Source organism: Gouania willdenowi, chromosome 22 (genome assembly GCF_900634775.1).
Source record: "Gouania willdenowi chromosome 22, fGouWil2.1, whole genome shotgun sequence".
In the NCBI taxonomy this organism is placed as follows: domain Eukaryota; kingdom Metazoa; phylum Chordata; class Actinopteri; order Blenniiformes; family Gobiesocidae; genus Gouania; species Gouania willdenowi.
Window position 1 is genome coordinate 34,294,783 of NC_041065.1, and position 16,518 is coordinate 34,311,300.

The window sequence follows — 16,518 nt, forward strand, 5'->3', positions numbered from 1 at the left end:
AGTTGTTTAACTGTAAGACCGGCATTCTTTTTATTTTTTACAAGATATATATTTCAATAAGTACGCCCAAATATTAGGGCCACATTAACATAAACAATAAAAAACTGGAAACTACAAGATTTAAGTCTTAAAACTTGTGATTTTATGAGAATAAAGTTGTAATTTAATAAAATCGTCAATAAAAAATTGAATAAATCTTTAATCTTGAAATATTATGACTTTAATCTCATAGTGCTCAGATTTCTTTTTATTTTCATGTAGACCTAATACGTCATCATAAATAAGCTTTTGAATGATTCTGTTTTAATGTGTATGTAAAGTTTCACATCAACCTGTCAAAGTACTGGAGATTTAATTAGGCTCTAATCTCACATATTTACTCAAATATTCATGAATACATATTGTATCTTTTATAAATATGAAATAGATGTACAGATAGATAGATAGGTAAATAAATAATACCTATGTGTGGTTCTTGGAAAAGGCTCGGAGGTCCAATGTGAGTAACTCCTTCCTGTAGCACAAAGAAACACAAATCTGCTGTAGCAACAAATTAATCACAAAATAATTTTTAAAGTATTTTTATGACGTAATCATCTGTATTTTTAGCTCATAATCCTTAAATTGCACAAAATGAGTGGTCAGATCCTGTAGGATTTGCTTTGGTGGCGTCAGCAGCACGTGCGTAGGGAGATCTTTTACCGTATAATTACCAGAGTTTACTTTTTTATTGGCAGAATCAGGACAGCTCAAGCTCCCTGGAGCTCTAGCCTCAGAACTATGATCCTCTTGTTCCAACAGAGCTTCATGTAGCGCACGGGAAAAAACAACTGACAGAATAGTTGGAATAGAAAACGCAGCTTTTCCCTAGAGTTATTGTAGCAGAACAGAGAAAGTCAGCAGTTAGGACAGCTGTCCAACAACGTAGGAGATGTAGAGCTTATCTATGCTGTTGTACTGTATGTGAATACCAAGTGTAACCAGATGAACACGGAATAAAAACATGATTTAAAGACATTTCATGTGCTACATATAGAATTTATCCTCATATTGACTCAACATGTGACAGACATAAATCAGAGGAAGCTTAGTATTAAGAGTGTTTTCTTGTGTACTTGGAGTAAACGTAACATTTAATCCCCTTTTGCTGTTTTTCGGGGTCACTGGTGAGGGGTTAGGACTACCTGTTGGGGGTCAGAGGCTCATTGCCTTTTCAATTCTGTTAGCACGCTGTTAGCAGCCTACCGTTTCACACTGGGTGGAAGATTATTAGTATTATTAAATCATCTTAAACTAATGTTGAGGGGTTCTGGGGCCTTTTCTGACTTTTTTTAACCAACCATCGACAAAGGTACACATTTTTATTCAGCATTCTGGCTGATTTGCTCACTGAAGGTCTTTATATACTGTACTTTCTATATAGAACTATTATTATTATTATTATTATTAATCTTTTTTTCTTGAAAAATTGTTGTTGTTGTTGCCATTTTCTGTCCAAACATTAATAAAAATATGAAAGACTAAAAAGACATTTCTACTACTGTATAATTTAGAAACGGTACCCTGAGGTGATAACATGCTGTTTGAGTGCTGAGGACGTCTCTATGAAGAGCCACCAGATGAGGTCTGAGGGAGTTGATGAGGAATCCAGCCTGGTCTCTGTTAATGTCTACACTGTACTCCTCCAGCAGCTCCTTGTCCCCCCAGCTCTCAGACCAGTCCTTAGTCAGCTGATCTACCTGTCCGTTACACAACCATAAGAAGGAGAAAGTCAGGATAAAAGTTATGTTAATATGATCATAATTCAGTTAAAGCTGCTGAAGACAAAAAATATTTATCAAATAAAGACATAATGTAGGACTCATAGATCAATAAATCAATCATTGTTTGATTGAAAAAAAACAATAAAAGGTTGAATTGTTAAAGTTTTTTTTTATCTCCACTGTAAACAGTTTTATTGTCATTGTTGGAAAAGTTTGGTGCATTGCATTGTGGGATACGGAGTGATTTTACTTCATTCTTACTGTGATTTCTTGTGTTCGCCCCCCAAAAAAAGCCTAAACTCCAACAGAGGGACCCCCCCCCCACCCCCCAACACATTTCTGTTGTTTTCACTGAAAGTTGTGGTAAAACATTGGAGAACGTTTAAAGTTGGGGTTTACACGTTAAGATCTGAGTGTGAGGAGGAGTGAGATGACATCACAGGTAATAGTGGAATCATTAAACACAGGACATGGTAGTCACTAGAGGGTTACTATGGTTACTATGTGAGTGGTGTAGAGCTGTGTCTCACATATGAATCATCAGTAATGTTCCTTAGAATCAGGGGGTGTTTCAGCCTTTTTAACACTAGACATCCTCATCAAAGGTGGCCAACTACAGGGTGATCAAGCCTGATCTTTACTATCTGCAGCTTGGTCTGTGCCCTTTGATCTGCTTCTCCCTAGGAAATGACTGCTCTTTGATCTCTTCTTTTGAAGTTCTCTGTGGTTGTACCAACCATTTCAGTGACACGGGTGCTGATGCTCTGCAAACTGGGGTTTTGTTCCCGTTGCTATGCATCAATCGACTGGTTTGACTGTTTGCATTGAAACAAGTAGTGGTTAAAGTGCTTCCTTTGCCTCTGCTCTCTGACTAAACAATGTTATTCTTCCCTTCCACTGGTGCACACCTGTCCCATTCCCATTAATATTATATGATCATATCTTTTAATCCCCAGCAGCTTTATTGGTTACAACACACAGGTTCAATGTGTATGAGACAGAAACATGTGAACCTTTAGTTCATTTTGTAGCACCATCTCAGAGAGACTTCCTTCCTTCTCATCACTCAGAGATGGACTGGGATTACGTTGCTGTCAACACAAATAAATATGTAAAACCAGACAAAGTTAATACTGTCTCCAGTGTCTATGATAAAGCACTATATGAAATCCAATGCATTATTATTATTATTATTATTATTATTATTATTATTACAAAGGAAATAAGGTACATCACAAAGAGCATTATTATATTGTAGGAATGTTTTTTAAAGCCTGAGCTTAGTTTTGAGCTAAAGGTCACGTACCATCTCAAAGCTGAGCAGCATGTTCTTCAGCCTGTCAATCTCCTCCCTCAGTTCCCTGATCAGTCGAACGTGTGCATCCTGCACACAGGGGGGGGGGGGGGGGGGGGGGGGGGGGGGGGGGGGGGACTGCTGACTAACCCGTAAACCAAGCTTTGAATGTTTGTATAAAGTCACTCACCTCGTTCACACGGGGCTTGTTGACAATGTTTCTGGCGTGGGCGGCGTAGCGCAGCGTGCTCAGAGTCTCGTTATAACAGGCAGCAGAGGGTGAGACGGCTGGAAGGAGCAATAATAAATATTCATAAATCATCTGTTACCTTTGAACACCTGGAGAATTTAGCACTCAGAATAAATAAAATGTATCAAGAAAATAAATAAGTGCAAATGCTGAATTAAAGCCAGAGTTTAACATGTTTAAGAACTTGTAGAAAAGTGAAATAAATTAAATGTGTTACTTTATGAACAGATGAATAATTATTACAGATAACATGTAGAAACAAGATGTTTTAAGAACATTTTTAAAAATAAGGGACCTGCTTAACAGAAAAAAAATATTTTTATGTCGTGGCGTCATTTTTAAAAGTAACAAACTAATTTTCAAAACAGAAATTTGTTTAAAAAAGTAATGAGTAAAAAAAAAAAACTGTAACAAACTGTATTTGTACTGCATTGCTTGTCACTTCACTCCATGTTCAATTACAATTCAATTACGAATAGTGGCCGGCATTTTTTCCAATTTAATTATTTTTGTATCCTTAGAAAGTCAATTACAATTACATTCTCAATTACTAAAGTTTAATTATAATTCATTACATTTACTGAGCCTGAAATAATTAACTTCATAAAAGTTAACCTTCCTCTTGTGGTTAGCTTTCTGTTAGCATCGCTAATGCTAACGGGTCCTAAATCAGCTGTAAAATACACTAAAAACAAATATCATCTATTTTATTTCCTATCTATTGATTACCTTTGTTCGGCTTCATAATCAATGAAAATATAGGTTATAATATTTATGGTGTGAGGGCGTCTGAGGGTTCTCTGTTCTGTTTCAGGTGTTGAAGCCGATGATGACGGTTCCTGATCTAGTCTAGAACACTCTGATGTTCTATCTCTCTATCCTGTTCTGATCGTCCTTCTGTCCACTAACAACAACCAGTCCACGCAGATGGCTGCCACCTCTGAACCTGGTTCTAACAGAGATTTATTCCTGTTAAAAGAAGGAGTTTTTTCTTCCCACTGTCAATAAATACTTGAGTTATTATTCAAATGTATGTACAGTATGTGTGACCTCATCAACACGTGATACTAACTTGCGATCATGATGGTTTTGGAGTTTCCTCCCAGGCTGTCTTTGAGGAGCCAGGTCAGCACTGAGTCTCTGTAAGGGATGAAGCAGTGCCTCCTGGCTCCGCCCCCTGACACAGAGCTGCTGCCGTCACACTCAGACGTCACGGTGTTGATACTCTGGCAGCTGCTCGACATCTGGGAGTTGTGGGCTGTGAAAAACGGTAAAAAAACTAAAACATTTTAGGGATATTGATGGAAAGAAAAGAATATGAATATGTTATAATGTAATGATTAAGCAGTGTTCACCTAGAGCTGAAATAACAATGCCCAGAGTAACCAGTGACTTGTTGATGTTGGAGCCTTCTGTCAGTCTATCTTTGCAGTATTGGGGATCAGCTCTCTCACTGCCAGACACAATATTAATATTTATCACAAGAAACATCTGACATCCACTGGACCACCACAACACGTCCATATCTCATTGGTACGGACCACATCTGTAACGCTAGAACAGGGGTTCTCAACCTTTTCAGCCCGTGACCCCCAAAATAAAGGTCCCAGAGAGTGGGGATCCTCCAAAATAAAGGTCCCAGAGAGCGGAAACCCTCCAAAATAAAGGTCCCAGAGAGCGGGGACCCTACAAAATAAAGGTCCCAGAGAGCGGGGACCCTACAAAATAAAGGTCCCAGAGAGCAGGGACCCTCCAAAATAAAGGTCCCATAGAGCAGGGACCCCCACTGTAGCTGAAGGTGGTTGAACACAGACATGAACATTGAAGAACAGTCATGTGGAGACAGGACCATCTATAAGGGGGAATAAAGGAGAGATTTTTGGGGTCCATCCATAAAGTCAGTAAAATGATGGTCTATTGTTCTATGAATCTGTGATAACCACATTTATTTATTCATCTGAATTGCGGTAATGTAATTACAGGAACAATTAGTTTAAACAAGTGGCAAATAATGGGCATGACAAATTGTGAATGTTTCTTGAAGGCATCTGGTGACCCCCTCCTGGTGACCCCCTCCTGGTGACCCCCTCCCAGTGGAAATAAAATGTTGTCGCCTAAAATGTCTAGTAATGTTAAAATAAATCATTTCTTTATTTAAAAAAACAGTGGATTTATTTTTTAATTGTAGCAGTGTCCTTAGAGCATAGTTTTCCAACTTGGGGTCGTGACCCCATGTGGGGTCGCCTGGAAACAAAATTAAAATGGGGTTGCCTGAAATGTTGAGTAATAATTAAATAAAAATAATACTTTTTTTAATTTAAAAAATAATTGATGTATTTTTTAAACGTATTTAATCTTTTAGCACAATTAAAAAACAAAACCTAATATCACAGAAATAGATATACAGTGCAGGAAGAAGAAGAAAGCTTTTCAAATTAAAACACCACACATAATCTCAAACAACTGTAATATTGTCACTTAGTGTAATAATATTGGCTAATATGTATTTGTAAAACAGTGTAACAAACATGATTATTTTTATCATAATGGGAAGAATAAAAGTGTCTGGAAGGTGTAATTGTGTCCACTAGGGGGCGCCATGATCCTTACCTCCCAGCCAGGTCCACCAGGTTAATTCTGCTCACAGTTTCTGACGGCAGGTTATTTTCCAGGATTGCCTGTGAGGAAAACACACAAAAGTAAGCACACACTTTGCTTCATTGTTAATTACAGATGCTGACCTGTGTGTACTGAATAGTAAAGATGGCGTGGGATCTACTGCTGGCGTCGTGGTTGTGGGTGGCTGCGGTCATTCGGTTGGAGATGCCTTGTTCTAGAAGCTCCATCGCTTGTTTGCAGTCAGACACCACGTGCTGAGACAGGTCTGGAAATAAGACGAAGGTTAAAGGTAACACGAGTCACACAATCTGGTCAATTTTTACTCAAATTCTCTTGATTTTGTGACAAACTTTTTCCCCAACTTTAAGAAAAAACAATGAATACAATCAGGAAACACGTCCCAATAATGACACAGTGTGTGTGTGTGTGTGTGTGTGTAAACATTCTCCTTGGGACTACCAGGAAATGACTTCACTTCCTCTGGTCATCTGGGATTTCTCCTGATACAGACAATAAGTGGATGTGTGGTTTTTAAACAGACGGGAGGGAAAGAGGAAGAGGAGACGGAGGGGGAGGGGCTATCTAGGATTTACACAGGAAGTTAAACTCAGGAGCCCAAACAGAGATGAAACAGAAGCTGATTTTAATGAGAAATGTTATTTATTTACATTCTGTCATGGTAAATGTTTCTTTGTGTGCATCCCTAGTTTAAGCTCATATTCAGAGTACAGTATTTGTCACTCACCTTGCACGTAGGGTCCTTTCTCTGGATGTTCTCTGACTCTGAGGGAGGTTCTCTTCTTCTGTTCTCCACCTCTCAGCAGGTCCCGAACACGCTCGTTGTAGATTTCCAAGAAGCTGCAGAGAAGGACAATTAGAGAACGCCCTGAATCTAACGACGCCTTTCAATCAAATGTAATAGATTTCATAGTGTGTGCAATCTCCAGTGTTGATAGAAATAAAGTGTAGGTCCACCCTACAACCACTTTAATCTGCTGAATACATATATGATTAGGTATGATGTAATATAGTTTATTGATCCTAGTCCCACTCTTTACATTTTAGTAAAGTATTTACATTTCCTGAGAGGTTGAGGAGGTTTTTAATCCTGGCTCCCATAAGACTGTACAATAAGTCCTGCTAGTATACACTTTTATTACTGTTTTTTATGAACTTTTTAACCTTTTATTGATTTATGTATTTAATTATGAGTATGTGTGTGGAATGTATAGCACACACTGTATGCTACTGGGCACTTGAATTTCCTCTTCATGGTGGTAAATAAAGTATATATCTAAGTAGCGCCATCTATGGGTTGTACACCTGCTATTACAACTGAATTTTTTTATTGGCTGAGATTAGATCAGTGATGTCACTAACCGTCACAGTTGGCCCCGCCCCTGCTATAAAAGATGGGAGGAAGTTTCCTCCATGTGGAACTGTGCAGCGCTGTGGAGGCGGGGCTGCTGTGACTGGGTGTGTCTTAACTACTCTAGCCCCGCCCATAATACATTTTCGAATTTTCAACCCTTTGTTCAAAGTGGGGAATAGCAAAAAAAATGTTTAAAAAAAATAATTTTGAACACAACTTTCAACTAAGCATAAAAGCTTATTTTAATGTCACTGATCAAAGGCACAGCCATAAAGAAAATATACCTGATCTCCACTCGACTTGAATTCTGCTGATCTGGAAATGCGTCATCAGAATGAAAAAGACCCTGAAACAATAATTCTGTGAAATCACTTTCCCACACAAATAATAAACTGCATCTTGAATAAATGGACCAGTAAGAATGATCAATGATCAATATCTGCTGAGTCAGTAACAAAGATTACCTGACAAATGCGAGGCGTCAGCCCCATGGAGTCCTGAGGAAAACAGAAAAAAGTCGTTTTTTATTATTGTGATTCTTAGTGTATCTACATTAGAGGTTAGGGTCCAGTTAGGGTTGGGCTTCAAGATTTTTTTTAGTCTCTATTACATGAATCTTATTTATTAATAAACACAAACACTTCTATATTGGTATGGTATCATTTCTAAAGTGTTTCTGTTAGTAGTGTGACAGGATATTAACAGCGTTGTGTTGTGTTTAGTTGTTCACATTCACTGCTGGAGCTCAGAGAACAAATATGATTGGTTCTTTGTTTACATGTGTTCTGAGTGTTGATTGGCTGGGAGGCTGGGGAAAGGGCGGGTGTAAGACTGAACAATTGTACGACCTCCATTAAAGTCTGTAAAACTGTGATAACGGCTCAAGTCACGTTATTAAAATACGTTTTGGGCTGTGGTGAGTGTGTGTGTGTGTGTGTGTGTGTGTGTGTGCGCCCCCTCCGCACTAATAATCTACTGGCAGCAAAGCGTTCAATAAAATAATAATTAACGTCAGGTTTGCGTCAGGCTCAGGCCTACAATTTAAATTAATGGGTCGGGCTGGATTCTAATCTGTAATCTGCATCTAGTTCCATTAATCACTGTTTGTTACAAATATTGCTTCCAATCAAATAATTGAATAAAATCTCCTGAATCTGACCCCCGTTGCTCACCGGTGTCCCCATCATGGTGTACGTCTTTCCAGAACCAGTTTGTCCGTACGCAAACAAACACACGTTGTAGCCCTCAGACGCTGCAGACAACACCGACACACCCAGGTCCTGGAACACCTGGAACACACACACACACACACACACGCACACACACACACACACTTTAATCACTAACAAACCTCACAAAGAAGTGTCCATAGAACATTAGGTACAATTAATGTTGTGCAATATAACGCTATATACGGTAGTACTATATAAAATTGTGGAGGAAATAGATACTATGGTACGTGGAAGTGAAACGCTGCTTTTATCGGTGAGATCATAGCGACCGGAATCATCAATTAGTCTGGTTACAAACTGTGTCACTACAGCCAATAAGACTCTTCCAAGCTGCAAACGTGTCTCATAAATGTTAGTATTAATTTATCTCCTGCTGCTCTAGAAGGACTTTTAAAGAATATTTATAATATAACCAAACCTCTACTATCATATATGATCATTGATGGAGTAAAATTCACTACAGGTACGGTTTAAAATGATAACAGTAGCCATTATAGATGGTTTTGCACCATCTGGTGGAATTTTCACATACAAATGTTTAAATCAGAACAAGTGACAACAATATATGTAGCAAAAGTCACAAAAATTACTTGATTTGGAAGATTTTGGGATATTTTTACTGTAATGGATCCATATCTTGATAAATTGTTGTGAATCTGCTCTTTTCTATATCAATATGAAATAATTGAAAAGTGATCAGGTTTTTTAGGGGGAAATTGCAAAACTATGCAAAATTAAAGAAAGCAATAATGTCTTATTATTAAAAAAAAAAAAAAAGTAGCCTTAGTCACAACTTTTGAAACAATACTTGCAAAAATCTGCTGCAAAATCAGGTGTTTTAGGACGTAATAATCACAAAAATTGGTCACAAAGGTCCTGAGAAATAGGAAAAGTTATCAGTTTATTTATAGAAACTATTTTTAAACATAATAAAATATATAAACAAAAACATTTTTCCATTCATTTTATGTCATTTTAAGGAAGAAATACTAAATTGGGATATATATCGTAATCATAATATTAAGGTTTTATGATCACGATGCTGTGGCAACCGGCCAGCACAGGAGAGCTAATGCTAATGCTAATGCTACTTCCTCAGCATGTGTTTGGGTAAGGAGCAGGAAGATCAGCTCTGATGCTGAATGTCAGATCTGAGTCAATCAGAACACCAAGGTTTTTGACTTGGTCTTTATCTTCTAAAGATCCAGACTCAGATACTTGCTGACAGCAGTCCTCTTTTCATTGTTACCAAAGACAATCACCTCCATCTTGTCATGGTTTAGTTGAAGGAAGTTTTCACTCATCCATCAGTTTACTTTTTCTAAGCAGTCACACAACACCTCAATGGGACCATAGTCATCTGGGTTCAGTGATAGATATAGTTGTGTGTCATCTACGTAGCTCTGATAATAAACCTTACAGTTGTGTAAAATGTGTCCTAAAGGAAGCATATAAAGGTTAAACAGAAGAGGTCCAAGAACAGATCCCTGAGGAACCCCACAGGACATTGGTAATCTGTCAGATTCAAAGTTTACAATGTTTACAAAATAACTTTGATCCTCCAAGTAGAACTTAAACCATTACTTTAACATTTAGTCCAACCCATGTTTACAATCTGTCCAACAACATTGTATGATCTACAGTGTCAAATGCAGACTTAGATCCAATAGAATGAGAACAGATACTTTTCCTGAATCAACCTTATGTCATTGATCACTTTGATCAGATCAGTTTCTGTGCTGTGATGAGAACCAAAACCTGACTGAAATTTATCAAATATTTTGTTGAATGTTAAGAATTGACTCAGTTGGTTGAAGACCACCTTCTCAATGATCTTGGCCATGAATGGAAGGTTCTGATTGGTCTATAGTTAGCCAGTATAGAGGCATCCAGTGTTCTCTTTTTAACAGAGGTTTAACAGCAGCTACTTTCAGGGCAACACGTTGATGGATTCAGCTGCTGAACAGTTTCCTCTATTGTTTTTGGGTTCACTGTAATAAACTCTAACATTGTAGTTGACTAATGCTAATGCTACTTCCTCAGCATGTGTTTGGGTAAGGAGCAGGAAGATCAGCTCATACTCATGACAGACAACTTTACAGAATAACAAACAGAAAAACCAAACAGTGACTCTGTGGAAAATAACAGATCTAAAATCTGCTGACTATTTGTTTTTTCCTTCCCTAATATTGACTTTTATTCTAAAAACCAAACTATGCATTTGCTTTGAGGATCAAAGGTGACGTCTTGCTTCCACCTTTATTTGTGGCTTCTGTAAACTCAACCTGAGTTAATCAGGTCTGAACCATTACACACCCTAAGGTCTGAGAGAGACCCTCCTTCCCTGGACCCCAAGTCCCAGGAATCCCCAGAAAGGCTAGAGCAGTGTTAAACACACAGAGGAATGCTATCACAGCTACCACAACCTGAACGGATCAAACACAGGAATAAAGCTTGTGTCTACCACCATCAGAACCCTAAGTAGGAAAAAGCCTTATGAACACATCCCATAATGTATTTGATATAATGTGTTTCACAGCTTCAGCAGGAATATGATCAACCTAATCTGAATCTAATGTAAATCAACAAGCAGATGTGGACGGTTCCCATTGGCTGTTGAATATCTGAGCTCCATGATGATTGGCTGTGGCTGCCTTATACCAAAAAGCCATATGTAACTAGTGAAAGTGTTTCTCAATGATAATCCCTCACCAGACAGTGGAGTAGAAACACCAACACATACAGTAATTAATACAGTAATTAACTAGAGGAATGTGTTTCACAGTTAAAATTAATACAATTACAAGTTTAAAGTCATTTGTGTGGGAAAGCAGAAAAAATCATAATTAATAATCCATAACAGAAAGAAAACTCTCAACAAGATACAACAGTATATGCATCAGGTGCAGTCAACAACAACACACTATGATCTACTGTTAGTGGTCATTCACATACTGTACATTAATGTATATAAGCCCCTCCTTCCTCCTATAGACCCCTATACACATAGAAACAATCGCTGAGTGCACCCAGCCAATAGGCTTCCACTTCCTGTTTCTGAGACTGTTAATCAAAGTGAATGTAGAACTGCCCCCGGAAACAAGGTCACAACAACAAACAGGTAAATATGATTATGGCTCTAACCTGATACATAAACATATATTAATGTGACCTGATGTGACCTTGTTATGTTCCGCGATACGCGTACAGAAAAGTAGAGGCGTGGCTTCTAATAGATTGGGAGAGGCAGTGGGAGGAAGTGGAGCTGTTAAGGGCGGGACGTTTGTCAGAAACTCTGGATATTATCTTTAAGTGTTTCTTTAGAGCAGATATGGGAAACATTATCTGGACAACAAAAACACAGAAAAACACAAAACTGTATTAATGCTCAGATTGGTCATTATTCTAATGCTCACATGAATGTTGGTCATGTGACTCCTTGGACCAGACAATAACATTTGTGTAGCTCTGCTTAGTTTGGAGTTTATCTTTATTATTAAGTCAAGAGGAATGATGTGTTTATTGACTCCAAACGTCAACGTGAGCATTCAATGGAAGCGTTACCCCTGCTTCTAGGATCAATGGAGATTTAATACGAGACCCTCGTTATGTCGTGATTCCACTCATGAAAACACCCACAGACAACCTCTTTCCTCTCAAATGCAGCGAATCAGAGGAGCTCATGTTAAAGTTGACCCTCCAACTGGGAACTAAAGCCAGAGTGAGGGTCCCTCAGGGAGCTGTACAAGAACTTCACCTCAACCATCTGCTCACTATCCCATCACTATATTTCTCTCCTTTGTTGATTCTTCGAAGACATCCAAACACCTGAAGTGGTCTCAAATTGAAAACAAAGAAGGAATGTTCTGTTAGGAGATATCCTGTTCAACCTTCTTTAAATGAATATGAAGTAAAAACACAGATGTATTTAGATAAGAAGAGAAGCATTCAGACAAGGTAATAAAAATGTTTCTCTGCACAGCCATGTGGCTAAGAGGAAACAGGATCCAAAACAAAGACAAAAACAACAATGAAAAGGAAAAGAAGATCATACAGTTGTTTGCTGTTTTTTATTAGTGGAAACATCGGAGAAGAAGGAGAAAATCACATGACTGTAATTGTAACTAGAATATTTGCATTTCCTGAAGAAAATGCAAGTGAGGATGCAGGTGGTGGCCAGTGTCACACTGAATTATCTTATCATTAGCATTAGCCATAGGTTAATCTAGCATTAACATTGGCCTAGAATTAGCATTAACCTAAGATCAAGATTAGCGCTAGCATTAACCTAGTGTTAGCACTAACCTTGCGTTAGCGTTATCCCAGCATTAACATTAACAAAGCGTTAGCATTAGCCTAACTTTAGCATTAGCCAAACTTTAGCATTAGCCTTAGGTTAGCCAAGCATTAACATTGACCTATCATTAGCATTAACCTAGTGTTAGCATTAGCCGTGCATTAGCGTTATCCAAGCATTAACATTAGCAAAGCATTAGCATTAGGCTCGCGTGGGCGTTAGTCTAGCATTTACCTAACGTTAACATTAAGAGTTAGCCTAGCATTAACGTTAACCTAGTGTTAGCATTACCCTAGCATTACCATTAGCCTTACGTTAATCTAGCGTTAGCACTGGCCTAGCATTAGCATTAGCCTAGTGCTAGCATTAACCTAAGATAAAAATTAGCGCTAACCTTAGCATTAGCCTAGCCTTAACATTAACCTCACTTAGGGATGTCCAGATAGAACTTTTTCACTTCCGATATGATACCGATATTGCAGCCTTGCGTATTGGCCGATCCCGATACGTATCCAATACGATATCAGCATGAATCATACATACTTTTATGACTTATTTTATAGTGTGGAATGTTAGAAAAGGTTTGATCAAGTGATGTTAATGTGAATAGAATGTGGATAAAAGTGCTGGAGAGTACAATAAAATCCGATATTCGTTTTCTGGCTGATATCGGACCGATATCCAATATCAATATCGGATCGGGACACCTCTAGCCTCACGTTAGCATTATCCTAGCATTAACATTAGCCTAGCATTGGCATTAATCTTGCATTGTCATTAACATTAGCCTAGCATTAGCAATAACCTAGCGTTAACATTAACCTAGGATTTCCATTAGCCAAGTGTTAGCATTAACCTAGCGTTAGCATTAACCTAGCGTTAGCACTGACCTAGCAATAGCTTCACACTTGCATTAAGAAAATTGCGGTAGTAGTAAAAAGATTACTAAATAATAAAAATAATTACAATGATAAAGGAGAGCGAATATAAAAGTGAGGATGCCTCCTGCATCTTCACTAATAAAACTAAAGCCTCCCATTTTCCATGATAGCGACAAACAGACAAAAAAACTAAATTCACGTTCTGAAACGGAAAAAGCAATCTGATCTGTTTCTTTTTTGTCTTTGTTTAAAATCATGATAGAAATGCCTCGCATTGGTTTTTCACCTGAAAACAAACAATTGAATATCTAGAAAATGTGGGAAGTGAACTAATATGTCCAATTCTACCCCATACGAATATGTTCAAAGCCTCACTCTGCGTGTAACGGTTCTTCTAGTGATCCTGTAAAACTTCTCATGATTATAAAGGAGTTATTTGCAAACTTTCTCCCTTGTCAGTTCTAAAAGTTTAACCTACGTTTAACGTTCTCTGGAAAAACAGGGAACTTGCAGGGTTTGATGTCACATCTGGAACATGATAACAACTGTAGTTCAAGTTTGTTTTTGTTTTGAAACACACGAAGGGTTTTCCCCCAAAAACAATAGAGAGCCTAGATTTTAACATAGCAAGAGAAAAACCAGAGTGAAAATCATCTAAGAAACGTTAAGAAAATGATGTCATCTTAAACTCAAAAACAGGATGATGAGGAGAAGCTGACAGAAGTGGAACAGTTTTAACGTGTAATGAGTTGAGTTGCGTAATCACAGGTTGTGCTGAGGTTTTATATTGCCAACGTATTTATGTGTGTGAGATGTTGTCAAGCCAATGGCAAAAGCCCAAAACAAAGCTCTTTGGTTTCTTATTTCTTTAGCCAGCAGCGTTGATGAAACTAGAACCTGGAGAATAAAGTTCAGTTCACATCCCACACTTTCCAAGTAGGTCAGACAAACACAACATCTGGGCTAAAAACTCAAAGCCTTTGTTTAGAAACAACAACAAAAAATGTCTCAGGACAGATACGTGCATCACGCAGAAAAGAAGGTAAAAGAGACAAGAAAACAGGAAGAGAGAAATCAGATGTAAGGAGAAGTCGTTTGGAAAGAGTTCAACAATGCTCTTGATTGTCACAGTCAGAATTAGTAGATTAGCATTAGTAGATTAGCATTAGTGGCTCATGGAGGCAGTAGGAAAGGGAAGAGGGATGTCATGTTTTAGAACCAACAGACAGGCAAAGCAAATTTATTTGTATAGCGTATTTCATACACAAGGCAACTCAATGTGCTTTACATGATAAAACATTCAATTGTTTAAAATCAATAAGAACATTTAAAATCATCAACAAACACATGACATCATCAACATGACCATAAATCTCTCTCAATCATACACAGTAGAGAAAAAAAGTTCCTTTAACTTTGATTTAAAAATGTTCACATGTGATGCTGACTTCAGCTCTGCTGCAGTTTGTTCCACTTCTTTGCAGCATAACAACTAAACACAGCATCACCATGGTTACTGTGAGCTCTGGGCTCCACTATCTGACCTGTGTCCATAGATCTCAGAGACCTGCTGGGTTCATACCTGACTAACATCTCACTGATGTATTCTGGACCAAACCCATTCACACATTTATAACCAGCAGCAGAACTTTACAGTCTCCTCTGAGGCTGACTGGGAGCCAGTGTAATGTGTTCTGACCTCTTTGTTCTGGTTCAGACCTGAGCTGCAGCGTTCTGAACCAGCTGTAGATGTTTGATGAAGACCATTACAATAGTCCAGTCTGCTGGAGATAAAAGCATGGACCAGTTTCTCCTGATCTTTCTGAGTCATTAAACCTTTCACTCTGGAGATGTTCTTTAGGTGGTAGAAGATGTTTTTGTGATAGATTTGATCTGATGCTGAATGTCAGATCTGAGTCAATCAGAACACCAAGGTTTTTGACTTGGTCTTTATCTTCTTTTGAGGGTTTTATGGATTCAGCTGCTGAACAGTCTCCTCTATTGTTTTTAGGTTCATTGTAATAAACTCTAACATTGTAGTTGACTCCTCCCTCAGTGGTTGAAGCTGTTTAAGCTTTTTGTGATTTTGCTGGTTTGTTCTGATGTTTGACCTTATTGATTGTATTTTTTCATTGAAATATACAGAAAATTCATTGCTTTTATTCATTCGCGTTAGACAGTGACAAAAATGCTCATTTTCGGCCTGGTTGCTTTTGTTCTGTTGCTGGTTGCTCTTGTTCTGTTGCTGGTTGCTTTTGTTCTGTTGCTGGTTGCTTTTGTTCTGTTGCTGGTTGCTCTTGTTCTGTTGCTGGTTGCTCTTGTGGGGTAAGAAAACAGCGTACCTGTCTAACCTCTAACCACGCTTTTCTGACGGACCCAGAGTAAAGGAGGCGGTGTATCTAAGCAGTTAGGAGGGATGAGGGTCTGTAATCTGTATTCTCCACTACACTAACACTTCACTCAGGAGGATTTTATCAGCAGATCCACCATCAGACATGTTAAAGGTGGTGATGTTCCATCTCTCTTACCCTGGAATAATTTGATGGCACCACCGTAGAGAGAGTCTACCTTTGAGAGGGCTCAGAAACGGCAGCTTGTCCTCTCACAACAAGCTAGCTGTGCTAAAGCTATGCTAAAGCTGCTACGACACATCCACCCACAGGTAAATAAGACAAACACATATCAGAATGTTAAAATATAATTTAAAAGTTTATAACTTGCCTCTATTTAAACATTCTGAATATTTTATCAGACTAAATTAGGTTTCTTTATTACAATGTTTATACTTCATATGTTGTAGATAGCGGTTA

At 38.2% G+C, this 16,518-nt stretch overlaps 1 protein-coding gene across 1 annotated transcript in view; it reads right to left on the bottom strand.

Annotated features, from left to right (window-relative positions):
- Positions 1 to 16,518, bottom strand: part of stard9 (StAR-related lipid transfer (START) domain containing 9) — a 54,515-nt gene that overhangs the window by 21,679 nt on the left and 16,318 nt on the right. Inside the window, exons 4-16 of the mRNA XM_028438153.1 lie at positions 8,471 to 8,587; positions 7,763 to 7,795; positions 7,583 to 7,644; positions 6,672 to 6,784; positions 6,049 to 6,191; positions 5,918 to 5,985; positions 4,663 to 4,760; positions 4,380 to 4,565; positions 3,248 to 3,345; positions 3,070 to 3,147; positions 2,777 to 2,854; positions 1,563 to 1,739; positions 463 to 514 (exon numbers count right to left, since the gene is read on the bottom strand). Of these exons, the coding sequence (XP_028293954.1) occupies positions 463 to 514; positions 1,563 to 1,739; positions 2,777 to 2,854; positions 3,070 to 3,147; positions 3,248 to 3,345; positions 4,380 to 4,565; positions 4,663 to 4,760; positions 5,918 to 5,985; positions 6,049 to 6,191; positions 6,672 to 6,784; positions 7,583 to 7,644; positions 7,763 to 7,795; positions 8,471 to 8,587 (1,303 nt within the window). The remainder of the gene's footprint in view (positions 1 to 462; positions 515 to 1,562; positions 1,740 to 2,776; positions 2,855 to 3,069; positions 3,148 to 3,247; positions 3,346 to 4,379; positions 4,566 to 4,662; positions 4,761 to 5,917; positions 5,986 to 6,048; positions 6,192 to 6,671; positions 6,785 to 7,582; positions 7,645 to 7,762; positions 7,796 to 8,470; positions 8,588 to 16,518) is intronic.